General features: G+C 51.5%; 1 protein-coding gene across 7 annotated transcripts; it reads right to left on the reverse strand.

Moving 5' to 3' along the window:
• Window positions 1–1,961: 1,961 nt before the first annotated feature.
• Window positions 1,962–14,327, reverse strand: INSIG1 (insulin induced gene 1). Of its 7 annotated transcripts, none has more exons than XM_033408218.2 (6): window positions 14,166–14,322; window positions 13,063–13,495; window positions 11,271–11,395; window positions 9,893–10,049; window positions 9,470–9,569; window positions 1,962–3,730 (listed from the first exon to the last, which is right to left on the reverse strand). In XM_033408218.2, the coding sequence occupies exons 2-5, from the start codon at window positions 13,469–13,471 to the stop codon at window positions 9,502–9,504; spliced, it is 759 nt and encodes a 252-aa protein (XP_033264109.1). In that variant the 5' UTR covers window positions 13,472–13,495; window positions 14,166–14,322; the 3' UTR covers window positions 1,962–3,730; window positions 9,470–9,501. The 7 variants fall into 7 exon arrangements, 5 of the variants coding, with proteins under 5 accessions (XP_033264109.1, XP_033264108.1, XP_033264107.1 ...); XM_033408217.2 differs by having other exon boundaries at window positions 1,962–3,862; window positions 14,166–14,321; XM_033408216.2 differs by having other exon boundaries at window positions 9,883–10,049; window positions 14,166–14,321.
• Window positions 14,328–26,665: the final 12,338 nt, after the last annotated feature.

Below are 26,665 nucleotides of genomic sequence, written 5' to 3' on the forward strand. Positions count from 1 at the left end.
CTTAACCACTGGGCCGCCAGGGAGGTGCTTTCTTTGCATATTTTGGCGGCATTCAGGGGTCAGTATGAAATCCCCCTGTGGCTAATCTACCAAGAGCAAGTGTGGTGGTAGATGAGTGGGTAGTTGGCCAGCTTCCTAGTGTGTGAGATAAACGTGTTAGAGCTGAACTGAAGTATCTTTATTAACATTTTATAATATTAATACTTTTCAGAGTATATCCCAACTCTAAGGCTTTATCTGCTAGTTACATTATTACAGAGAGATCATCTGAAACTCTCAGAAAGTGAACATTCATAGCAAAAGGTCTATTTAAAACATGAAGTAGAAAAAGCAAGTTTAGATTTCAATAGGCCCCCTTCGCTCCTCTCTGTTTACCACCAACATAAAGGGAGTGTCTAAAATTCAAGCGTGGGTAGTTCCCGGGCACCAGATGACTTGATTATGTCTAATCCAGGTCTTTAGATGGACTGCCAGAAACACTCCTCAGGTAAGATCGCAGGAGACTTTGAAAACTGGCTAAGTAAACACAGGCCCTCGTCCCCATCCTGAGCTCCTGTTCACTCAGCCTCGCTTTAGCAGCTGAAGAGACGGGACGCGGAAATCTTCTGTGTACCTTTAGTGAAATGGGATATTCAGTCACCTGCTCACAGACCAGAGCAATTCCAGGAAACGTTTCAGTCCCCAGACTTTCTCTTAAACAAGGCTTCGGCCAGCTCAGAGCAGGCATTACCCTGTTAGAGCCTCATGAACTGGATCAATCTCAGGCAAAGTCTTCCGGTCTCTGTGGTGAGGGAAATGTAGCAGCTCTCAGTTTTCCGGACATGAACAGCTCTGTGTTCCATGCAGGAGAACTTACGGGTCTGGACTGTATTATAAATGTATCGGGTTGAGTATAACAAGGGGAGGGCTTTCTCTACTGCCATTGCAACGCTATTTCACGACTGAAAATAACTTTTGCAAAGCTGCGTCGCATAGTTGCCGGGGCGGGCGGGGGTGGGTTCGTGGGGGAGGGTGGGACAGGCGTCCTCTTGTCCCTCTGCTTTCGGGGAAGAGTCAGCGGCACCAAGGACCGCAGCTCAGCTCCAGCCCTGCCTCCCTTCCCAGAAGCCTGTTCTCTTTTCAAGCTTCCCTGTCAACGTCGCTCGGGGGAGAGGGCAATTCCAGGGCATCTCCCGCAGCGCCGGGCCCTGGTTCACCTTTGGGACCGTGCGGGTCGTGCAGGATGGCTTCTCGGGCTGCTCTGGGTGCCAAACTGCGCACAGTTGTTACTTCTCTAATTAAAGAATCAAACAGCACCCACTCTTCGCTGTCTCGGTGGTGCCCTTCACACCTGCCTCCCCCGGCCTGGCCCTGGGGCCCTGGGATGAGAGCCTCTGAGGCCGGTTCTGACTCTTGTCCAGCCCAGCACCCGGCGCTGGCAGAGCAGGCATTCAGGGGACTTGTGCGGAGGGCAGCGTGTGCGGTGGGGCCCTGACAGCTTCGTCACCCGGGGCGGCTCTGCATCCGGCAGGGACCGAGGGAAGTGGACCTGGGGCAGGGCGCTGCTCCTCTGCCGTGTGGCCTGCCACTCGCGGCCCCTGGACATGCTGGCTGTTACTTGGGCTGGATGCTCTTCCCTTTCCCTGGGCTCTGTTTTCTGGGTGTCCAGACCTCCCCCCCGTTCTAGTACAGGGAGAAAGGGCCCTCTCTCCCAGAGAGAGAGGATAGCATTCCTGGGAGAGGACAGAGCAAGGCCCAAGAAGACGCCCAACCTCCCAGGGTCAGTGGGAGGGGCAGGAGGAAGTTAAACTGGGCTGAACTACACGTCACTTTCCACCAGGAGGAAAACGAAGTTTCCCAAGAGGTTGTGTTGAAACTTAGTACATTTTGAAAAGCTATAAAATATTCTTCCATTCCAAATCTGAATATCCTACAGAGAGAATCCGCCGCCTTTTTAAAGAAAAACCCATAAATACGATGGCTGGTTTTGAACCTTTAATAAAAGTAAAAAATGAATGCAAAAGAACACAATGCTGAAAACTTGGTGTGAATGTGGATCCCGCTAATGTTCAAACCTGGCGTAGTGCAAAGCGTGTTCACACTAGTTGACATTCTACAGACTCAGATGGCTTTGGTTCATACACTCGCTATAAAGTATCGGCAACAAAATTCTTCAGATTCACATCTTTTGGCTACATTGTTTCTAACAGGTACAGATTTATTTCCAGTTTAAGAGAAAAAAATACTCACTGTGCATCATCAAGTATATTTGAAAGATTCAATGCCTGCTCTCATCTAATAACTTCTGGTTTTTCATAAAATGCTGATAGCCTCATTGAAAACTCTTTTCACATAGCTGTTTGATTTCAGAAAAATGTGTAAGGGGGTCATTGCAAAGTTCAGAATGATCCTATTTTCTTTTAAGCAAAATTCCTCTAAAACAAATTAGCTACAGTAACCTAAAATTTACTCCAGGATATTTTCCTCAAAACAAAACCCAACTGCAACGAGGACCATCACGTGAGGGGAGCTGAGAGCACAGCCCACGGCTGCTGGCAGTGGCTCTGACCGCCAGCTGCTCAGGGGGAAGGAGTCTTTTCATCCAGCCATGTTCACAGAGTGTAAAACAACCAAAACATTTAAATTGCAAAATACAAAAAGGTAAATTTGTGAGTAAAAATTACAAGTTTACTAAACGCACAAAACTGGAGTATTTCAAAGGACCGGCTCAGTGGAGAGCACAGCAACGAAGTAACTGCACAACTGAGAGGGGCTGTTGCTGAATCTTGCCCCCATGCAGCACTGAAATGGAGAACCCTCTGTAACACCTCATACGTTAAAAAAATAAATATTTAAGAGGATACAAGGCTCAGGTTGGTTTTCATATACATTGCACTTGAAGTTGAAGACCCAGTACTTGCAAACTGGGTCTAACAAACATGGTCTATGCCATTAAATGAATACATTGTGCTCACCACGTCTTTGAGTATTTAGAAACACCAAATGTTTAATACAGTGACATACGCACTCTTCTTTTTACAAGGCAATCACAGATTGCAAATCCCATAGGGCTGTGGAAAAAAACAGTCATCTCTGTTCTGGAGTATCAAAGAAACAACACACGATTTTGGCTCACTAAGACTGAGACACACGGCAGGCAGGTGCCCCTCCTAGATGATTACGGATTCTGGATAAACTGCATAAATACTGAGGTGGACATTCCAGCACATCACAGTGCAGAACGATGACCTCTCATTGCCTTCTGCTCTCGGTAAGATTGTCTACATGCGACTCCACGGAGGAATGAGAAGCACGGCCGTACGCTGGGACACGTGCGCAGCTGCGGGACGGGGCGCCCGGCACTGCCACCCTAAGCTCGCCGCCCCTGCCTTTCTCTTTTTTTACACAACCCTATTTTAGAAATCTTTTGGATAAGTAATATTCCTATTTTATCACACTTCATCTTTGTAAGCACCATCGAGCTCTCCCCTGGGCGCTGATACAAAACCAGAGCTGGTAGTTAGGCTTTAGTTCAAGGCTTGGAAATATGGCAACTTGCTTTTAATGACACATGAAACCGAATCCTTGGGACCCTGCAGCCGGCCGGCCTGCACTTGGGGCCTCCTGAGCAGACCCACGCGTGAATGCCATCAGGCAAGGTGACATCTCAACACAAGTGGTCATCTTCCCAGTCTGCTGCTCTAAAACAGGTGAACTGTTTTCCAGGAGTCACTTGTACAGTCAGCCCAATCTAAAAAGATTATTGAGGAAAAAAGATAATCTTTGTCACAATCCAGTATCCCAGATTTCCTCCCAAATCTTGCCATTCTTCAGGGTCAGTGGGTTTGAAGAATCAATCGCTATGTGGCTTTTCAGGAACACCCTACATGTAAAAAGAGAAAAAGGAGCGAGAGAAAATCAGCACTACATGTATACATATTTTATTTTATTATTATTAGTTTTTTGCAGTACGCGGGCCTCTCACTGTTGTGGCCTCTCCCGTTGCGGAGCACAGGCTCCGACGCGCAGGCTCAGCGGCCATGGCTTACGGGCCCAGCCGCTCCGCGGCATGTGGGATCTTCCCGGACCGGGGCACGAACCCGCGTCCCCTGCATCAGCAGGCGGACTCTCAACCACTGCTCCACCAGGGAAGCCCAATGTATACATATTTTAATTAGCAATTAAGCCGATCCTAAAAAGTGAAAGATAAAAAATTCCTTTGAGTCGGTTAAGATGATGGAGACGAGAAATGCGGAGCAGCAGACAAGCTCCAACAACCCCACCGCGGTCCTCTCCCTGTCCGGGGCTAGGAGGGCTAGGAGCCACTGTTTCACCCAGAAAACAGGGCCCGTCCCTCTCAGGCGAGGTGGCGGGTGTAACAGCTCAGGAGCCGTTTCTACACACGCTTCCTCACTGACCTGTACAGAAATTCAGGGAGATGACCCTGCACTTGTCACCGCCGTCCAGGCCCGGCCTGGTCGGTCCTCAGCAGAGGACAGATGTTCCACTGGAGGAGCAGATCCAAGACCAGATGACCTTCCTGAGGTCACGGGGCTGCGTGAGGAGAGACCGCCACGCCTCCTGCCACGGAGCCAGAGCCCCAGCACACGTTCTAACCTCTGGCTTAGCAGCCGGCCGGCCAAGTGGAGTGGGGAGCGGTGTGCAAGGGCAGCTTCGCGCGCTCCCGAGGCGCCCAGCTCCAGCCCTGCGCTGCACCCACTCAGGCAGGTGGTCAGCCTCCTGAGTTTGTATTTCCCCATCTCTAAAGCGGGCTGACAAGAGTCCCTACCTCCAGACTGCTGTTACAGGACTCAGCTGACAGTGAAACTATTTATCACAACACCTTGAGTGCAACAGAAGTGCTAATTAATGTTGTTATTACTACCAGCAGCCGCTGGATGGCAAACAGGAAAGGCAAACTGAATTCCACGTGCCAGGGAAGCGCACCTATAACCAGGTGTCCGGGGCCTGGGCCCCAGGAAGCAGGGCCACGCTCTTCGCCGTGGCAGCTGGAAGCCTTACTTTTTTTGAGAAAAGACTAAGCTACAAACAGCAACAGATACAGATTCTATAAAATGATGCTACGGACTCACTTTTAAACATGCAGGCTGACAACGAATACCACAAAGAAAAAGCCACTTGGACCATTTAACACTCAAGCAAAGCCGACCTGTAGGTTTGGGGCATGGCTGCCCTTGATGGTAACCATATTTCTTTTAAGGGCAGTGGGAACTGAGAAGGCGCGAGGGGGAGGGGTGCAGAGGCGCTGGGACGGTCACCCTCAGAGGGAACACAGCCACGTCGCACTGGACTCGGGCAGCTCTGGTCACTGTGTTGACCAGCGCCCACCTAAGGTCTCCACCTTCAGACCTTCATCATCTTCACTCGAATCACGTCCCACCACAAAAGCCTTACTTGGTGAAGTTTTAAACCAAGAATTCACTCTTAAACGCTGCCCCTAAAATACCACCTCAGATCCATCTTCTGTCTAAGGGCCCAGCGGCACAGCCAGAGGAAAAGAAATGGGCGGTGCTGACCAATCCCATTTCTAAGGCACTGAGCCATTTCCTGGGTTTTAAGGATGGAAATGAGTTTTCAAACTCTTAACAAAGAATAAGCTCACTTTCACAAATAAGCTGTTAATGTTTTCCCTTTCTTTGAAGAAAGAAAATAAAGACTTGGCTTAAGTATTTTAAATCCTTCTTTAAAAAGAAAATGTTTAACTTGCTCTTTTTAAAGACTTTTTTGGGTGAGAAAGATTCTGGCAAGGTGCCAGTCTGTCCCAGCCTAAACTTTCAAGACTCCCCAAAGAGAGTAAACATGAGGTTAACAATTCTTGGACACAAATACACAGCAGCAGGGCACACATCCCAGCGTGTTAGGATGCACGAGCCTCAGTGGCCCTGGCTTACGTGCTAGGGTCCCCGCAGCCCAGGCCCACGGGACCTTCTCCAGGTGACTGGGATCTGCAACTGCAGAGGCCAGGCAGGTGGAGGAGGGTAGCAGCCACACCTGCAGATGCTTTTACCGCAGTGTCCTCGCTCCAGCCCGCCACGTCCACCTGTTGCTGCTCGGTGGGGAAAGCCCACGCAACAAAAGGTCCTGGGAAGAACTACAGTTGGGCAGGACACTCAATGTCCTGGGGAGCCACAGTTTTCTAAAACAAAGCTTAGTATAAATGGAGTTTTCATTCTTCAGCTCTGATATAATCTGAAGCACATTTAATTTCCTACACTTCCAATTCTCCTCTCATGAAAAATACAGTTTTGGCTTCACGCACTTATCTTTTACTGCTGTGACAGCATGCTTTAGAAAGGCTGCCTGCCAGCCCGCGGGGGTGGCAAGAAAGGCCGCATCCTCAGTTCAAGCCGAAGTGGACAGAGGATTTGCCAAGAGGAGGGGGAGGTTGAGAGGTTCAAGAGTCAGCAGAACTGGATGCGAAGGCTACGCAATTCCTGCTGGACGAAGGCGGACTTTTTATTAAGATTCTCTACTGCTTTCGGGGTAGATTCGTTTACAGATACTTTGAAGGATGGAAGAAGAGAGAAACAGAAAGGCAGAGACCAGTCTGGACAGACTCAGGAAGGGGCTGCTGGGGTACGGATGAGAGTCTGGGAGCTCTGGGGGGACTGATTCGCTGCCTTGTCATCTGCAACCCAAGGCCAAGGCTTTGCTCCCAGTGAACAGACAGCACAGAGGCAGAGGGACCAGAGTCCTGCATGACCTCCACGTAAACAATCTCAACAGGGCACAGCAGCAGGTCTGCCCACCTCCTGACACACATCCATCCGCTGAGAGACCTGTCACAAGCTCCTGTACGCACCTTAGTGCTTCTGCTTCTACAAGTGCAGCTGGCCCTTGAACAACACGGGTTTGAATAGCACGGTTCCACTTACATGCGGATTTTTTTCAATAGCAAATGCTACAGCGCTGCGTGGTCTGCGGTTGGTTAAATCCACGGAAGCAGAGGGCTGACTCTACGTTACACTCAGATTTTCAACTTCTTGGAGGGCTGGTGCCCCAATCCACGTGCTCTTCAAAGGTCAACTGTAATGTTTTCATTGTAAATTTAAAAAATGCAGAAGAGAAAAAACCCCAAACTACCTGCAGTTCTCCTTCTCAGAAATCGCCACTTTCGTTCCTTTACACACCCCCTGTCCTGTTCCCTACCCTGAGAGCAAGTGCTGCACGCCTTTGCCAATCCGACTGACCGATCCTTAAAACTACTTAAACCTGGTTCCTCAATCTCAGGCCTCAAGCAACTCATAGGAGTAAGTCTCCCTCATTGGCTCGCCTGACTTCTGGCAGAAACACAGCTGTGACGTGATGTGCGATCGTTTTGCCTTCATTCACACCGACTGTGCCCTCCGCTGGGTTTGGAAACCTGGAGAAAAGGGACTTAGCTCTTTTCTCCCTTGGAGCAGCCGGCAGCGGGCGCCCGCTACCACATCTGTTCCGAGGACCCACGCTGGACGCAGCAGCCAGAGGGGGAGTCGGGAAAACCAGCTGTGACTGCTCCTCCGGCTGGAAAGGGCCTGCCGTTTCCCCCTTCAGCTGGGATCCAGGCGTAAGGGTTCACAGTTTCATGGATGTAAATACGGCAGGAGCGCTGGGCTCAGAGACCCGGGAGGGTTGTTTCCCTTTGATGACCTGGGATGTTGATCACCCTCCTCCAGTATCAAGACACAACAGTAACATCCAAATACAAGTTTTTCCCCAACTTTAAAGAGTGAAAAAGAAGAAAAAGCTTAAGTGGGGAGAATTACAATTATGCCAGCTATCTTAAGTTAGGTTTAAAACTTTCATCTTTTCAAAAACGAAAATGCCTACGACAAGGATGGAATGATTGCTGATAAACCCACCTTCATTCAGCGTCGTGACCAAAGGTGTGATTATGCCACTCTTGTAAAATAAGTTACCTTCAACCATTTCTAGGTGTTAGGAACTTGTGCATGATGTGTAGTGTCTACCTCTATCAAAAAAGACCCTTGGGCTTCCCTGGTGGCGCAGTGGTTGAGAGTCCGCCTGCCGATGTAGGGGACACGGGTTCGTGCCCCGGTCCGGGAGGATCCCACATGCCGCGGAGCGGCTGGGCCCGTGAGCCATGGCCGCTGAGCCTGCGCGTCCGGAGCCTGTGCTCCGCAACGGGAGAGGCCACAGCAGTGAGAGGCCCGCGTACCGCAAAAAAAAAAGAAAAAAAGACTAAAGCTGGTTAAAAACCTTCATCATAAATGCATGGCAGCATCAGCCCAGCCTCCCGAAGTTATAACCAACTGGCTGAATGCTGTCAGTTTTAACGCCACGAAGGGTCACGGGGGTTGAAGACAACTTATCTCAAAAGCCCTATTAGGACTCCTCAGCTAAATGGCTGAAAATAAAAATCCCAAAGCAGTAAGGGATCGTAAAGCTGCCTCGTTCTACTCTGAACCGGAAGGGGCTCCAGGGAGCAGCACGGGGGCACCACGAGACTGTGGCCACCGTGAGTGTGAGAAGAGCCAGGTCCTCTGATGCTCATGAGGGGTCGAGAAAGAAAGGCTTTTCAATTGAGTCTTTTCGTTTTGGCAAAAGCAGATCCACACAGAGTCACAAAAGGGCGGGAGGCAAGGATGATTTGGGCTCAGGAGCCGGTGGGACACATTACAAATTCTGCCTTTTTGAAATTACTTCCATTTTTATGAAACAGCCAAGCAGCCTTCAGTCTGGCCCTCCCAGGCCACCGTCAGCTGGCGCGAATAAACGGCTTGTTTTTAAAAACACCACCTGAGGAACCAAGTCAAGTTTCTGAGAAAGCCCCAGAGTGTCTCTGAGAGAAATGGCCCTTATAAGATTGTAGTTTCTTTCTTTTTAGTTCATTTTATTTAAGCCTCGAGTCAAAGTCTATTCAAAATGACAGTTAAATGTCCACATTTCATCAAAGCGCTCAAGTGTCGACCATTAACTCCCGGAAATAACTGCTAAGTCATCCTGACTTCGTTTGTCTTTCTGGCTCTCGGGAAGTGGCTCTGTGCGGGGCTCCCGTTTCTCTCTCTTTAGTTATTAGACAGGGTCCAGGCTGGAGTCCGCCTACCCAGGGGAGCTGAGCCCCCTCCCAGCCTGGTCCACACTCTCATAGGCCTGGCCTGGGGTCCTTTCCCTAGCATAGCATCATCTGTACCTGCGTGAAGGCGGGGAGGAAACTCATCATAAATCATTCATTTAGCCATTCAGTAACTTTTCTCTGCCAGTTATCACAGGAGAGGCAGTTCATCTGTAACGTGAGTGGAACTCTAGTTCCTTTTAGTGCGTGTTGTGAGCTTACGATTCCCTGAATCTTTATCATCTAGCAAAGAGTAACCTGGGTATTGTACCTAGTTTTCTTTAATACGCTTTTCTGAATAATTGTTGCGAGTCTCAACTAGATATTTATCAACAGCAACCATAATGCATCACGTACACTCAGCCTATGAAGCTGGAAACCACAGTTGGGCACACAGGTGACAACTGTACGTACCATGGCTAGCTGTCGTCCTATGTTTCCCACGGTCACACCTCCCGAGAAGAAGATGCACGGGAGCCAGGAGCGGATGTACAGAAAGTCCGGGGACGTGTACCTGGAGAGAAGGAGACGTGAGCCCCTGGGCAGCCGGCTCCCCGGCGCAGGCGGGGCAGGCACACGGCGCACCAGCAGCGTCAGTGTGTGACATCCACGCTCACCGCCACTGCTGGGTGTTCCTTTACATTAAATTACGCATGGTGCATTTTTAACACGTCAATCAACAATAAGCAGCGTTTTTGAGAATTTCATGTCTAAGTTTATGCTACGTAATTACAGAAAAAACATGACATCTTAGCTTAGAAGGTATTTTTTTAAAAAGTTAAGTAACAGCTTCCGGACGGAGGTGATATTTGAGAGCACATGCTTACTGATAGACACCATTGTACACCAGCAGCTGAGTGATCACAGTGGCGAGGAAGGCGATGGTGATCCCAAGCCCAAGGCCGCTTCTTGAACGGTCAAATGTCCACCAAAGGCCCAAAGACAGGGCTGCTAACGTCAAGGAGAGCTGAACGTTATTGGCAAAATCCAATTTCTGGCGATGCAGAGTTAAGGAAAAGCGTAACGATTTTTAATATGGTCAAACCCAGAGAAGCCCCAGGGCCTGCAGTTACGTGTGCACCACATAATTCTCCATCCATGGAGGCTGCCAGGCGAGCTGCAGAGAGCATCTGTTGGATACAAGGTTACCGTGACCGAGATGACCTGGAACTTCTCTGGGATCCCTGGGTTGAAAACTTGACTTTACAAGTAAACTTCCTGAAAGCTACGTATAAAATTCTGCTGGTATTTCAACCAACAGCATACTTGGCTAGTAAGTCATCTATAGTTCCCCTTTTACTTCTCGTTTTTATTAGTAGGTTGAACTGAGCAAGCCCAGTCTTCGCTCCACGTCTGCAAGAAGACACCTCACCAGGATGGCATCCAACACGACATGGTCGCAGCTGGTGGAGACACGACTGGCTTCCGTCACAACACTGCTTACCAACTGCGGACGAAACAAGTTTGTCAGAGCCCAGACCTCTTATAATACCCTTTTCTGACATTCTTATCATTAAAATCAGGCTAGAGCAGATTTAAGAAGCAGTAACTCTAAAATTAACTTTCTCCAAAAATATAATCTAGTTGTGCTAAAGAAACCATAAATCTTTTGAGACCTGGGAAACCACGGCCCATCTTCCTGAAGAATGCACTGTGTACAGACACGCAGCATGTCTTGTGCGTCCACCCATGGACGCCAGCACCTGATCCTGAGGTTAGCCTCCACTAAGAACCCTATTCCAGAGGCCACCACTTCTGACTGGCCCTGGGCCTTGCATGCTCATGCCAGGGAGGGACAGAGAAGCAGACAGGCTTCTCCTCCACCTTCTGGAAGGATCCAAGAAGAGTGATGCTCTCGCCACTTCTCACTGGGCCACAGGAACCAGGTCTTCACGGTGGAAGGATGTAAGGTAGAAATGTAAAGGGAATTCACAAGGTCAACTCTGAGGATCCAACAGATGCTGCCTGAGAAAGGACTGAATGAAGACGTCCACTGTGTTCCTGGTGTTAACTGTTTCCTGAAATGAACTGAAAGGACTCCAAGAACCATTATGAAAATTGCTGAGAGTAAACTGAGCAACGTGCTTTGAAATAACATACTCGGAAGAAGATGGTTCAAATGACTCATGATGTGATATATACTCATTAAAAGTAACGAAACTTTCAACGTGTAACGTAAGAAGCTGCTCGGGACAGCACACCCACTGAAGGATACAGCACTGGCGTGATTGATACCAACAAAAACTGCGACACAGCGCATCACACTGGCCCACTCCCTCTTAAACTTGTGTGGCTCTCCAAGGCGACTGTCAATGCAGGGGTAAAGCAAGCCGACGACAGCTGTTGAAGAAAGACAAGGCAGCAGCGTTAGAGAACCGGCTGAAAATGACGTGATCTCTGCGTGGCAATTATTCACATATTTTTCAAACCATTCCTTTTCCTAGAAGATTTATCAACTACAATGTAATATTTGAATTAAAACTAATTTTACATTTTTGTTCTCCTCGAGTACAAACAAAAATCATTGTTTCGAAAAATTTAAAATAAAATCGCAGTTCTTTGGTTTGAAGCACAGAAGGAATGGAGCCAGGGGTCAATTATCCATAAGCAAACTACTTCTGCGCCTACACAGGGGCCTCCAGCTTGCATCAGTGTTGTTCCTTTGTACAGTGGGGAGGGGAGCTGCCACGAGGGCCTTGAGGCCACGGCACCAGTGTGTATAGCCATATACTGAAAGGGTTTAGGAAAACAAAGTAGCCTATCTTTCCAAGAACAAAAATGAGAACACTCTCCCCACCGCTTGGTAACCACAGCACCCCTCCCATGACACGTCCCGGCCGGAACACAGCTCTCCACTCCAGCCTCGTGCTGAGAAGGCAGCGTGTTTCCACAGCGCAGGGGATACACCCAGACTCCGGGGGGGAGTAGGCAGAGTTAAGAACAGTGGGCCTGTCACTCCGTTGTGTCCCCTTGGACACGGTTGCTTAACCTTCTGTGATTCAGCTTCCACGTCTGTAAAATGGAGCTACAGCAGAGTCCTTTTGTGAGGACGAAAGGAAGCAAAACATAAAACTGCAAGGTAAGCAGTCCATAAACATCAGCTACGAAGCAGACAGGAGGGCATCCCTCCTGTAGCACCGTGGTCACTTAGGTACATGCTTGTTCTGCCCGCCAGACCAGGATGCTTGACAGGGGCAGTCCGCTCACTCTGTCTGCCAACAGCTGGGAGAGCTGATGCTACAGAAAGCATCTGACAAATGTTTGCTGATCAGTGGATGCTGTGTGACCAGAGAAGTACTGTGACCTGAGCCGAGACCAATTCAGCAAGTTTATAAAACAAGCCAAATGACCAAGAAATTCTACTCAAAAAAAACAGTCCGCCTGTCCACAATTTAGACTGCTAACCTGGGTTATGTTTTGTGGCTGGCCAGGTGTACTGCAGTATGAACTCTGAACAGGGGATTTGTTTTCCTTCATCTATGGAGCCCAACGCTTTAGGGGGAAGGCCTGGCTTTGGCACGTTCACGGGCATCCCGAAAAAGGAAGTGTGGGAGGCCGCTCGGGCAGCAGTTCTGCCCACTCGGCCCACGTGACGGTTTGTTTTCAGTTACCCAGCGCTGTAGCATGTTCGCTGGGGCAGCCAATCGCACTGCAGTTCCCTCGCTCACCAGTTCTGCCAGCGGCCAATCGCACAGCTCGCTCGGGATGACAGCTGCGGGCTCCCCCAACACTGTCCTCAGGGCCGGATCAGTAAGAGGGAAGGACCTCGGTCAGCCTGGCACCAGCGTGAAACAGCCAGTCATCTCCCCACCTGGTCCCCAATCGCTGGGCTGCTTCCAGCCTCCAGAGACTGGCATTGCGGATCACCATCCTCTCCCCCCGCCTCCTTCTCCAAATACAATCACTGGAGATGCACACTTCCCCTCTGCGGATGGTTCGATTTTCAAATGAACGGTTCTCAGAGGCTGAAAATCGTTCTTAACCAAACATCTTCAGTTTCTACTCACCAGCTGCTGTCCCACAGCACGGGGGAACCCACCAGGCGGAGGAGAAGATGGTGGCGATGACCTCCTCAGGGAACAGGGTGACGTTCCTCTGGACCTGCAGCAGGTTCAGCACCAGGGCCAGGACCACGCCCACTGAGAAGAGCACCAGGCTCCTTTGCACCAGGTGGTGATGCCAGCTGGTGATGTGGCCGCTGCTGCCATGGCCTCCCACAGCAGCGCTCCCGGGCCCGTGAGCCGGGTCAGCGCCCCGGGCACTGTGGGCCACCAGGGGAGAGGGGCCCGACACTGCGGAGGTGATCATTTCTCCCACTTTGGCCTCCAGCCCTCTGGCACTGGCCCTCAGGTGGCTTCTGTGCTTCGCGCCCTTAGCGCAGGGACCGCTCCAGGGGTGGTCGTCCAGTCTGGGCATCAGCCACCAGTGTGACAGGCTTTCCTAGAAGGAAAAGGGGGTGTGGAGGTGGAACCCCGATCAATTCACTTCCAAAGGACATGGCAGGTCCAGGGAGGCCCGGTCAGAGGGAGGGCTCTGCTCGCCTTCATCACCGGTACGTCCAGGGAAACCCCCAAGGCCCTCGGAGTCAGCCGCTCAGGGGAGCCCACGGGCAGGTACCGCGGGGGAGGGCTGCAAGGACCCTGCCCACACACCCCGCCTGGGAGCTGCACAGGCTGTTTTCAGCGGCAGCCGGATTAGGTACACCTGAGCGTTGAGCGCCCGCCGCAGTGCCCCTCTGCATAAGCCCCGAAGTTCTGGCCCGTCCAGTCCAGAAGTTTTTCAGACCCCGTCCATCTGCAGGAGGCAGACCCAGCCAGGCAAGCCTGGAGGCAGGCCGCCCAGGACAAGGTGCTGGGGTCCTCCGAACTGACAGGATCACTGGCAGAGCCCACCTGGGGTCGGGGGTGCAGCCCCCCGCTCCGGGACTCGGGCTGGGGTCAGAGCGTGCGCCCAGCCCCGAGGGTCGGTGCCGAGGATACCAGTGGAAGGCCGTCTCGAGGGGCGGCTGCCGGGAGTGGAGGCGCCGGCGCCCCGACATCCCCGCCCGGCCGACACCGGGACCCCACCCCCGCCGCCACCGGCCTGGGTCCCCTCGCTGCGCCTCGCGTACCTGGCTGAGGGGCGCCCGCCCGCGGGCTCGCCGAGAGAGAAGATCGCCGAGGAGCGTCACGGCCCAAACCGCCTGGAGTTGAGCCCGCGGCGCTCAGCTCGCCGCGCAGCTTATAAGGCGGGCGGCGGGGCCCAGGGTCACGTGACCCCGCCGCGGCCCGCCGCCCGCCCCAAGCGCCAGGGGGCGTGGCCACCGCGCGCCCCGCCCCTCCCGCGCGCCCGTCCGCTCGCGGTCTGGTGAGGCGGCCGCGACCAATCGGGGGCGGGCGACCCATATGACGTCATCACACGCCACCGCAGCCCTGCGTCCGGCGCACTGACTTGGGAGCGCGGACGGACGGCGGGCTGACGACGCCGGGGGCCAGACGGGGGGAGCCGGACGGGGGCGGGGGGACGGACGGGGACGGACTGACGGACGGGGCTGTGGGGGAGGGGACGGACACACCGAAGGGCGGAGCTGGGAGGGGACGACGGGCTGGGGGACCGATGGACGGGAATGCGGGGAATGCCCGACGGCGGACCGATGCACGGCGCTGCGGGGCTGTGTCGACAGGCTGGGGGACTGACCGACGGACGGGGCCGGGGAGTGGGGCACAGGCTGACGGACGGGGCTGGCCGAGAGCGCCCCGGACCTCGGGCGGGCGGCTCCCTGCGCAGGTTCGGACCGGACGGCGGCGGGAGGGCCGTTTCCAGCAATTGGCAGCCGCGGGCCTGGCGTCGGGTGGTTGAACATCTTAGTCCCCAAACCCTGACGCAGGCGTGGCCCATTCCAAAACTTCCCCAGTGAGGCCTCGCCAGCTGGTCACTCTCTGCACCTGCTTGTCACCTGATAATAGTCTGATCTCTATCCCCTGTCCTGCTCCCTGAGGCTCCTGACACCACAGCTGCTAATTTAAAGCGGGTTCGTGTGTGCAGTGACCAGAAGGTGCTGGCATGCGTAGTAAGGGCTCGGAGATATGAGTTGTTTATCGTGTGTGCAAGGATGTGCGTGTTGTTAAGGGTACTTTTATGTTTCCCAGCCACCAGAGTGGTTCTGAAAACTTACGACATAAGATCCTTTATGAAAATGAAAGTGATGAAATTTTCATAAAATAATTTCTTCTAGTTTCTAACTTTCCTTTCATGGGAAAACAAACGATAAAAACCACTCATGAAAAAATAAGACGTTGTTTTATCTTGCTGATGTAATATATTTATACCCCGTTTGCCACATGGGTCTCACCATCTAAAGAGGAGGCAGGCTCCTCGCCAACTGAAAACCCACATTTTGTTGAGCAAGGTCGTATTATTAAGATGTCCTTGAAAAACAGTAGAGAAAGTCTATGGTCTTTTGTACTGTCTGCGGGTGAGCAGAGATTGAGAGGAAGTTTGTGCTCTAAATAGCAAATTCTCTCACGGCCAAGAGACCCTACAGGCTTAGGCAGTGTGAAATACCATATTGTGTGGCATCTTCCACATCAGGGTTTCTGGCTTTATGCCAGAAGGTGAAAAAAAACCTGAACATCTTCCAGAGGAATCAACATTTCTCAAATTTGATTTGGAGGGTGGGGGTAGGATTCACAAGAATTTCTAGTAGTAGTCAGGAGACTTCAAGGAAAAGTAATGCTGGCAGTGGATATGTTTACTGTCCCAGACCATAGCAGTGTTTCCTTAGGAAACCTGAGAGGCGCTACAAAAGACAGTTGCCTTGTTAGCGTGTTCCTGTTGCCCCAGGGTCAGAACTGGTTTCTCTTCTTTGTCTCCTTTACCTGACGGGCTAGACACAGCCTGATTGTGTGGATGTCCTACCCCCGGTCCATGATGCCAACGTGGCATGAACTTAACTTAATCTTCTACTTCTATGAAAACATAAAAGACTGTTGTCACTGTGGATTATAACGAAAATTGCTCTCCAACGGTTATGTTCAATCGAGACAGCATTTGCTAATCATGTGACTTGTTTTCATTTCTTGAGCCTGACCCAGACAAAGCAGGAGTTGGTGGAAAGGAGGGTTCCATCTTCAGCTCTGCCTGTGGCCAGGCAGGGCCAGGCTTTCCTCTCTCTGCCCTGGTCACAACTATGTACTTTGTTCCCAAAGGTTCAAAGTAGTTTTGACTCCAAGGAATCCAAGAAAGGCTTGGAGCCTTGAAAGGCTCCAAGTGGCCTTTCTCTCTTTCTCTCTCAGGAAGCCTGCATAAGTACATGAAGATATGTTTCTCTGTGTGTGTGTGTGTGTGTCTGTATGTGTGTGTGTGTCCGTGTGTGTGTGTGTATACCTTCACAGTAATGTTGGAACCCACAAAGTTCCAAGAAGCTGCCCAGCTATCAAGCAGCAGGAAACTGGTCCGATAAAAGGTGGCACGTCAGTACGACGGGATGCTGTATAATTGAGAGTCATCCCTTCTTCAACCATCAGAGGACTGTGCTGGGTCTCCCCTACCCCACCCTCAAGTTCAAGTCCCATACACACAGGTTAGGAAGCACTGATGTAAATCAAGCTCTTAACCTCATGGAGACGCATATACATCGCAGCCTTGACCCTGAAATGTAGGTGTGTCATGGATTCAGTTGGGCAACACCAGTAGATACAGGAAGCTTTTGCACATCTGCTTTCAAAACCTGGTTTATTCAGATATATGAGGCCCAATAAACCAAGGTGACAGCTCTCTGCTTACCTACTGAACTGCTGTAGACAGGGATTCCTGGCAGCACAGAAATCAGTGTATCTGTCTTCTGGGATCTAAGATAGTTTTCTTCATCTTTTTTCTCTTGCCATTCTGCATGGCCATGCAGACTATCCCAATATCTTTCAATTTCAATGTTCCTTATGTCCAAGTACGTATCTTATAAAAAAACTTTATGGGTTCCTGTGTTGTCTGTCTGCTGTGCAGAAAAGGGCTGTGAATTCCATTAGCCAATTGGTGTGTTAGGGTCTGTTCACTCAGTGACCTTTTTCTCTCTACCGGAGCAGATGTTAATGCAGCCTAGCCTCTGGTTCTCCATCCCCTCTGGCGTCTGTACTGGGACTCTGTGAACCGGGGGGCTCCTGAAGCCACACAGAGGCCCCGGGGACCCGTGGGAAGGCGGGAGGGATGCCTGTGAGCTGCATTTTGTCTGGTCCCTGCCGAGGGCTGTCAGCATGGCCTCTATCTCAGGTAGCGTTGGTCACTGCATCCCCAGGGTGTGTGGTTTGCCTAAATCCCTGTGGAGTCTGATCCCACGAAAGAAGTCAGTCTAGGGGAATGACAGTGGAAGGATTTGGATTTACTGTCTGGAGACCGCAGCCTCGATATCAGAAACCATATTCAAATATTTTGAGAGTTTGAAATGCCATTATCTCCAGCGAGGCTGTCATTGATGCAGTTTCTCTGTTCAGCATAATGGGCTCTATTCTCTCCAGCCCCAGTCAGTGACTCTGAGTTAAGTGTCTGGGCAAATGTGTTCATGAGGGTCCCATTTAGTTCTTAATTGTACCACTTTATATTAATCATTATAGATGTGCTATTACACAAGGGGAGTTTACTGTCCCTTAGGAACTAAACCCAGTCCCGTGCCTTCTCCCCAGACCACTCACTAAGGGCACGATGCTCAGTAGCTCTTCTGGACACAGACGAATCGTGGGATCATGGGCGGTGTGTGTGTGGGGCTGTTCTAAGAACTTTAAGACATCGTGTAGTGGGCAATCTATGGCTCTTAGTCTGTATTCCTACTGTCCTTTTAATTGTAACGCTAATAACCATTTTAAAAATAATCTATTTAAATAACCTATTTTTGAAATTAGGGTAGATGATTAAGTATATTATTATTATTTTTTAAATTTATTTATTTATTTATTTTTGGCTGCGTTGGGTCTTTGTTCCTGTGCGCGGGCTTTCTCTAGTTGAGGCGATAGGGGGCTACTGTTTGTTGCGGTGCGTGGTCTTCTCATTGCGGTGGCTTCTCTTGTTGCAGAGCACTGGCTCCAGGCATGAGGGCTTTAGTAGTTGCGGCTCGCAGGCTCGGTAGTTGTGGCTCGTGAGCTCTAGAATGCAGCCCCAGTAGTTGTGGTGCCCAGGCTTAGTTGTTCTGCGGCATGTGAGATCTTCCCGGACCAGGACTCAAACCCATGTCCCCTGCATCGCCAGGTGGATTCTTAATCACTGGCCACCAGGGAAGCCCAGTATATTATTTTTAAATAGAAAAACATCACGTGCTTATTGTAAAACATTCAGAAAACATGTGAAAATACATTTTAAGAAAATCCATAATTCCCACCACCTAGAGACACTCCCTGTAACTTTTTGGGGTATTTCCAGATATTTTTCCTATGCACGTATGTGTGTGTTTTTTAAAAAAAACAAACAAAAAAACACAAGTAGGATCATACTTTGCGTATAGTGGAACCAGGCCTTCGGAGCTCATGCATAGACCATGTCATCACTTTTTAGCAGCGTTGTTGAGATAAAATTCACTAATCATGTAATTCACCCGTCTGAAGTGTACAATTCAATAGCTCTTAGTATATGCACAGAGTTGTGCAACCATCACCACAGCCAGTGTTAGAACATTTTATCACCCTGAAAGAAGCTCTGTGTGTGCCGAGCTATCATTCCCCTCCTGCGCCTCCCATCCCACCCTCCAGCTTCCACTCCCCAGCCCTAGGCAACTACTAATCTCTTTTCTGTCTCTATAGGTTCTGGAGTTTCATATGAGTGGAATTATATAATATGTGGTCTTTTGTGTTTAGATTCTATCACTTAGCGTGATGTTTTCAAGGTTCATCCTCATTGCACCACGTACCAGTACTTCATTCCTTTTTACGACTGAGTAATATCCCATTATGTGGAAATACCACATTTTGTTTACTCACCAGTGGATGGGCAATTGTGTTGTTTCCACTGTTTGTCTATGATGAATAATGCTTCTTACAAACATTTGTGTGTGAGTTTCTGTGTGGACATATGTGTTCCCTTCTCTCGGGGGGAACTGCTGAGAGTAGACTTGCTGACCCTCTAGTAACTGTCTTTAATTGTTTATGGAACTGCTGGACTCTTCCAGAGCAGCTGTACCATTTCACATTCCCACCAGCAGCATATGAAGGTTCTGATTTCTCCACACCCTCACCAATGCTGGTTGTTATCTGACTTTTTGATTCTAGTTAGCCCAGTGGGTGTGAAGTGTGTGTGTCTTCGTCTTGATAGCAGGATGGTATTCTTCCTGTATGTTGGGGAGTGTCTTCGCTTGTTTGCTAAGACTTTATTGATAAGTGTCATCTCAACACGAGTGAGGGAATGAAGTGAGTGAACCAGTGAAGGAGGAAATACAAGGCAGAGCCTTACCGACGTGGCTGCAGCTGTCCGAGGAAACACATCCACTTGCCTGGTCGTGCACCATGTCTCCCATACAGGCTGTGGAGAACAAACATGTTTTACAAGAACAGTCCTTTGGGGAAAAGAAAAAAAAAGAGTATCTTTAGTTTTCTGTCTCCCTTCTCTGGTTGGTCAAGTTTGTCCCTTGGTCACCATGTCCTCCGCGATTCTGATTCTGGTTCTCAGCACCCCCTGTAGCTGCTGGGGATCCAGAGCCCACGGCGAGTGCATTGTCGGAGTCTGAAGCTGTAGGAAGAGCCCAGGGCTGCTTCTGCAGGTCCAGTTGGGTCAGATGGTCCATTCCTGTGTCAGTCACTCAGAAGGGGAAAAAAGATTCGTGAGAGCCCAACCCTTTGATTTACAGAGACCTCTGCAAATGGCGGCCAGAGTCTTTGGAGGATGCACGAAGGCAGGGTGTGTGGGGTGAGGAATGAATGAGCGTTGGTGGCCCTGGGGGCGGAGATTAGGAAAAGGCTGCAAAGGGCACTGGGATGGAAGGTCCAGAAACAGGAAAAGGAATGTGGTTAGGAAACCCAGAGAGACGCTCCCGTTCGCAGCACAGACACTAAACGCAACGACGCAGTGATCAGCATGGGCCCTGAGCAAGGATGACGTGCAAGTCTGTAAACGCTTCTTCCACGTTAAAGGGGAAAAAAGAAACCCGGAGAGGTGTGTTCCACGAAGGAGGGTCAGCAGAGGCAGAGGCCAGCTCCTGTCCGAAGGAGGCCGTGATGGGACGTGGGGAACTTGGGGGGGGGACAGTGCGGAGTCAGGCTGCTGCTTCATAAGGAGCCAGGTTGGGCAAGGAGGGGAGAACAGGGCTGGAGGGGAGCGTGGGCTGAGGTGTTTTCTCTTGTTTTAAAGACGGGAGAGACACACATTTAAGTGCTGATGGAAGATTCCAGTAGAAAGAGAGAGAAAAGGGGGAGAAAGTGAGTAACTCCTGAAGAGTCCTGCTGAGGAGGGACGGGTGTGGGGTGAGTAGGGGTTGGCTGTCCCCAGGAGGGCGCCCCTGAGGAAGGCCTGGGCCCGCAGGCGGTGGGCCTGGAGGGTGGGCTCCAGGGCGCCGCCCTCAGGGCTTTCGAGTTTGCTGGAGGCTTCGGAGTGAGGGGTGAGCTGGCCAAGCGAGGGCCTCCTGGGGCTTCGTGCCGGGCCTCCACAGGGTCTGCAGGGTGGCGCGATGATTCCTTTGTGCACCATCTGGGGGCAAGAGAAACTGGGTTTTTCCAGGTGCAACAAAGGAAGGACACCGGGGCAGGGAAGGTTAGCGTATCGGGGAGTGGTTCATGGACGTGGGCGGAGGCCCGGGGGTGGGGGTGGCAGCGGCCCCCCGGGAGGGAGAACCGCGCAGAGTGCCGTGAGAACTCGGTGTTCCCTCCCGCGTGCGGCATCTGTGTTTTGTCTGCTGGCATAACCCAGGCACCTACACATGCGTTACTGGATACACGATCTGGAGGAGAGACTGCGGTCACGCGGGGGGTTCCAGAGGGACAGCAGCTGTGGGTGATGGTGACACGCCACGGCGTGGCCCTGGAGTTGGGCGGCCGAAGTGGCGAGGAAGAGCCTCGCGGGCCATGGGGTCCGGCGAGGCGGGGCCGGGGCGCGGCTGAGTCGTACTCGCGTGGGGGGACAGAGCTGCTTAGGCGGGATGGGCTGTGGAAGAGGATGTGTGCCTGGCCCCGTCTCCAGGGAGTGACGACAGTGGACTCAGACGATGGTAGGTGGCTGTGGCTAAGAGGCTGCACTGGGTTGAATAGCGTCACCCCAAATTCGTGTCCTTTCTGGGACCTCAGACTACAACCTTATTTGGAAATTGGGTCATTGCAGCTGTGGTTAGTCAAGATGAGGCCATGCCGGAGCAGGGCTGGCCCTTAATCCAACATGACTGGTGTCCTAATAAGAAGAGGGACAGAGCCACGGAGAGAGAGGACACAGAGAAAGGCCACGTCATGATGGAGGCAGAGGGTGGAGAGATGCAGCTGCAGGCTGAGGAAGCCGAGGGTGGCCGGGAGCCCCCGAAGCTGCAAGGCGCAGGAAGGGCCCTCCCCAGAGCCTTCAGAGGGAGCGCGGTGCTGACAGCACCTTGATTTCAGACTGCTGGTCTCCAGAACGGAGAGACAAGAAATGCCTGTTGTTTTAAGGCCCCCAGTTTGTGGTGCTTCGTTACAGAGGCCCCAGGAAACTAACACAGAGGGAAGGACAGGTCTGTGGGACAGCTGCACAGCAGGTGGCACGGGACAGCCAGGTCCTGCCAAGCCTGGAGGCGTGGGCGTGGGCGGGGAAGAGGCGGAGACGGCAGGCAAGTTCACTGTCCAGACGGGGATTTCTAGAGGGCGGGGGCGTAGCCGGGAGGAGACTGTGGAATCAGGGAAGAGGAGAGGTGGGTGGTCAGCGTCTCATGCCTCACAGCCCTGTCTTCCTTGGTTATTGTCCAAAATGCAGACGCCCAACATGGCCTCTGTTATCATTATTATTTTTTAATATTTATTTGTTTGTCTGCGCCGGGTCTTCGTTGCAGCACGTGGACGCTTAGTTGCGGCATGCATGTGGGATCTAGTTCCCTGACCAGGGATCAAACCCGGGCCCCCTGCATTGAGAGCGTGGGGTCTTAACCACTGCACCACCAGGGAAGTCCCTGGCCTCTGTTATTTAACCTTCATAAACACCTGAAGGATAGGTGTCATCTGTTACCTAGCTGTGAAGAATTTGAGTCCCGAATTAAGAAATTTGCTCAGAGCTGTTGCACATGAGTGACAGAGCAGGGATTCAAATCCAGGCCCATCTGAGTTGGAAGTTGCTGCCCTCCCTCCTCCTTCCTACCCACACCCCCAAACCCTCATTGAGCATCTGCTGTATACACTGTATACAGAAGCTCAGGCATCTACCTGTGTCCTCTACAAGCTCACAAGCTGGTAGAGAAGGGCATCGTGTGAGCTTCACAGGACTGTAGTAGCAAATTGTCATAAACTTGTGGCTCAAAATAATGCACATTTCTTGTCTTAAGAGTTCTGGAGGGTGGAAGTCCGAAATGGGTTTGAGTGAGTTAAAATCGAGGCATCACAGGCTGCGCTCCTTCTGGAGGCTCCCTGCCTCTCCCAGCTCCTGGAGACCCCCCTACCCTGGGTTCGTGGCCCCTCCTATATCAGCCTGACGTCTGCTTCTGTCCTCCTGTCTCCTTCTCTGACTCTGCAGCTTCCCTCTGTCACTTCTGAAGACCCTCCTGGGTAATCCAGGATGGTCTCCCCATCTCAAGAGCCTTGACTTAACCGCATGTGCAGAGTCCCACTGTCGTGCAGGGCGCCATGGTCCCAGGCTCCAGGGGTTAGGACGTGGCCACATGCGAGGAGCACTGTGTCCTGCAGCCAGAGACGTGGGGCCACCGTCCGATGCAGGTTTCCTCACAGAGGTTCACACAGGATGCCATGGGAGCACAGACGTGCCCCTCAGGGGTGAGAGGCTCGAGCCTGTCACGTGGAGACGGGCAGTGGGGGCGGGCGTGAGCACGGCTGGGGGGTCGGGTCAGTGTCTGGAGGAAGGAGGGGAGTTCCTAGGGCCAAACCCCAAGGGACATGCTCAGTAACTTAGGCTTTATCCCCTGGGCTGATGTCTGCAGACCTTAATTTTTTCTGGAGAAGGAAGGATTTATTATGACTTGCAGCAAGTAAGAAGAACGCCAGGGATCTTTCCCGAAGCAGTGTCTACTCTCTGCAGACCTTTTTTGATCACATGTTTCTGTTGGTTAAACGAGGGTTAGCTCTCACCCTAAATAAGTGTGTCAGTGTATTTAAAAATTATATGTGTATCGTTATACTAATACCTTGTGTACTTTTATAAGATGTATAAAACAGGGATTTACTAACAGAACACCCTGAATTTTAGCTGGACACGTGATGACACTTCCCAGGCTCCCTTGAGTGCAGGTGTGGCCGTGGGCCAATGGGATGTGAGCAGACGTGCCTGAGCCACTTCTGGGTCATCTCTTTTTTTAAACTAATTAATTAATTAATTAATTAATGTATTTATGTACTTATGTACGTATGTATATATGTATGTATTTTTGGCTGCGTTGGGTCTTCGTTGCTGCGCACGGGCTGTCTCTAGTTGAGGCGAGTGGGGGCTACTCTTCTCATTGTGGTGGCTTCTCTTGTTGCAGAGCATAGGCTCTAGGTGCGTGGGCTTTGGTAGTTGCAGCGTGCGGGCTCAGTAGTTGTGGCTCACGGGCTCTAGAGCACGTGGGCTCCATTAGTTGTGGAGCGCGGCCTTAGTTGATCCTCGGCACGTGGGATCTTCCCGGACCAGGGATCGAAGCCGTGTCCCCTGCATTGGCAGGTGGATTCTTAACCACTGCACCACCAGGGAAGTCCCTGGGACATCTCTTTAAAGACAAAGTGCTTTCCTGAGTCCCTTCTTAGTCTCCCCTTATTCCTGCAACAGAGAATGTGGACGGAAAGGTGAGCCGGCTTCTACCCTGCAGACAAGACGACACCGTCAGGACAGAGGAGACACAGGCCCTGTGGAATGACCCGTGAAGCACAGTCTGCTCATGTCCACATGATTTCAGGAGAGAGAGCTAAACATCTGCCTAAGTCTGTCATCTTTCATCGCCCAGTTACAGCAGCTTTGGTTTTACCCTGATGCGTATACTGTGTCCAAGTTCATGTTTAAGCTCAGGTTGTTTTTCCTAAGTGCTTTGCCGTGAGATGTATAACAAAGCTCCGCCTGGCGGAAAATATGTTCACGGCCCCTTCCCGTCTGCTTACAGGGGATGCTAAAGATTTTGTTACTATTACATACACGCGAGAAGGACACGGATTATGAAGTGGTTTCTGAGTTAAAATGACCTATAAGCCACATCAGGGACTGCAGTGCGGTAGCCGTGGGCTGAAATACACACTGGTGGTGTGACCCACGTGTGCCTGGACATGTCACATCCGGCGTGGCCTGCAGCTGCCCGTCTGGCTGAGCAGAGTTGCTGCTGTCAACCTGTTTGGTGAAAGTTAGCAGAACTGGATTTCTGTTTAGAAACACTTTGCAGAGCCCTGGGGTGCCTTGCTGCTCCAGGCGTGGGGCGTCTCGGGAGCTCGGGAGTGGTCATGCTCTCACTCTTTGCTCTGGGAGATGATCAGACCTGGATGGGCCAGGACCAGGTGCAGCAGTAACTGTCTGGGGGGACAGGCCACGGCATGATGTTGGCTCACCTGGTGGGGCTGGAGGGGAGCCGGGAGCCGGGAGCTCTGGGGTAGAGTGTGGGGTTCGCTGTGCCTTTTCTCCCCTCCGTGCCTGGGACCAGGTGTAGCTGGTGGGGTCTGTGGCCCCTTGGGATGAGCCGCCCCCCCCAAGAAGGTCTCAGGGAGCACAGAGCCCATGACCCCTGCCGAGTGGCCCTTCGGTCCAGGGTCCGTGAGGGAGAAGAGGGCATTGTGTCTTCTACTTGGCCGCGGCCGGAGACAGGGTGGGGCAGAGACCCCCATCCTCAGGACAGAAGGTGGAAAGGCCTGGCTCCACTTCCTGCCTCAGAAGTGAGCAAGGGGTACAGCCTGGGGACAGCAACTCTGAGAATGTCTGTGCTTCCCTGGTTTGTTGCTGTTTTTAATCCTTTGTCGCTTTGCCTGTGGTTATTGGCAACAAAATCTTTAAAACAGAAAAAGGAAAAGGGCGTTTGTATGTGCCCTTGTTCAAGATTAACAAGAAAGAGGAAAAGTGGAAAAATGACAACCTGTTTTTCAGCCAGGTTTGGGGGTGAGCTGGGGGGAATGGGGGACAGGGCCCCGAGGGATAAACTGGGTGACAGTAGCAACACAGAGAGGACAGGGGCTGCCCGGGGTACGAGTCTGGCCCAGCTGCATAACAGGGAGGGTTTCTGGAATTCCTCGGGGATGCGGAGGGAAGGGGGAGGTTCCCAGCGGGTCCGGGCGGGTGGTGCTGCCGTCCAGCTGGCTGGTGACCCTGGGTCCTGGAGGAGGAGCGGGTCGGCCTGTGGGATCGGGCGAGGGTGGGAGGGAGGATGGGGGATGCTGGGAAGGTGCTTGGACACGTAGGGGGTCTGGACCCCAGCAGATTTCAACAGGAACGTGTGTCAAAGATGGAGGAAGCAAAGGAGACAGACTGACGGCCAATAAGCACGTGAAGACGCGCTCAGCATCACTAATCATCAGGGAAACGCAAACCAGCCCCGTCATGAGATGCCACCTCACACCCGCGAGGTTGGCTGTTTCTAAAAACAGAAACAAAAGATAAGTGTTGGCGAGAGAACATGGAGCAGTTGGAGCCTGTGTACTGGTGGTGGTGGTGTAAAATGGTGCCACCCGTATGGAAAGTTGGAGAGTGACTTTGTCAAAAAGTTAAACATAAAACTACCGTGCAATTCAGCAAGTCCACTTCCGGATTTATACCTGAAAGAAGGGAAAGCAGGGATTCGAACAGGTATCTGTGTCCTGTGTTCGTGGCGGCATTATGTAGCCAAAAGGTGGAAGCACCGTAAGTGTCCATCAGTGGATGATGGATAAACAAAGCGAGGTCCATCCGCACAATGGAATATGATTCCGCCTTAAAAAGGAAGGACGTCTGTCACCTGATGCAACAGGGATGGACCTTGAGGACGATACTCCAAGTGAAACAAATGAGTCACAGAAAGAGTAATACTTGGAGATTCACTTATATGAGGTCCCTGGAGGAGTCAAATTCATAGTCAGAAGGCAGATGGTGGAACTTCCCTGGCGGTCCAGTGGTTAAGAATCCGCCTTCCAATGCAGGGGATGCGGCTTTGATCCCTGGTTGGGGAACTAAGATCCCACATCCCTCAGGGCAACTAAGCCCACGCACTGCAACTACCGAGCCCACACGCCACAACTAGAGAGGAGCCCACATGCCACAAAAATGGTCCCACGTGCCGCAGCTAAAACGCGATGCAGCCAAATAAGTAAATAAATAAATAAAAAAAATGTTAAAAGTCAGTATTTAACAACAACAAAAAAGAAAGTAGATGGTAGTTACCAGGGGCTGGGGGGAGGGGAGAATGGGGTTGGGGGCTAGTGTTTAATGCGGACAGAGTTACAATTCAGGAAGGTTCTGGAGATGGATGGTGGTGATGATTGCAGAACAGTATAAATGTACTTAACACCACTGAACAGTGCACTTAAAAGTGGTTAAGACGGGGCTTCCCTGGTGGTGCAG

This window comes from Orcinus orca, chromosome 9 (genome assembly GCF_937001465.1).
Source record: "Orcinus orca chromosome 9, mOrcOrc1.1, whole genome shotgun sequence".
Lineage (NCBI taxonomy): Eukaryota > Metazoa > Chordata > Mammalia > Artiodactyla > Delphinidae > Orcinus > Orcinus orca.

Excerpts from the sequence above, each read along its gene's own strand:
- INSIG1 (XM_033408216.2), bottom strand. The coding sequence starts at position 13,471 with ATGCCCAGACTGGACGACCACCCCTGGAGCGGTCCCTGCGCTAAGGGC. Across the intron at positions 11,396-13,062 it reads GTGCTGTGGGACAGCAGCTG|CTGTCGTCGGCTTGCTTTAC; the intron begins GTGAGTAGAAAC and ends TTTCTTCAACAG. Across the intron at positions 9,570-9,882 it reads GTGTACAATGGTGTCTATCA|GTACACGTCCCCGGACTTTC; the intron begins GTAAGCATGTGC and ends CCTTCTCTCCAG.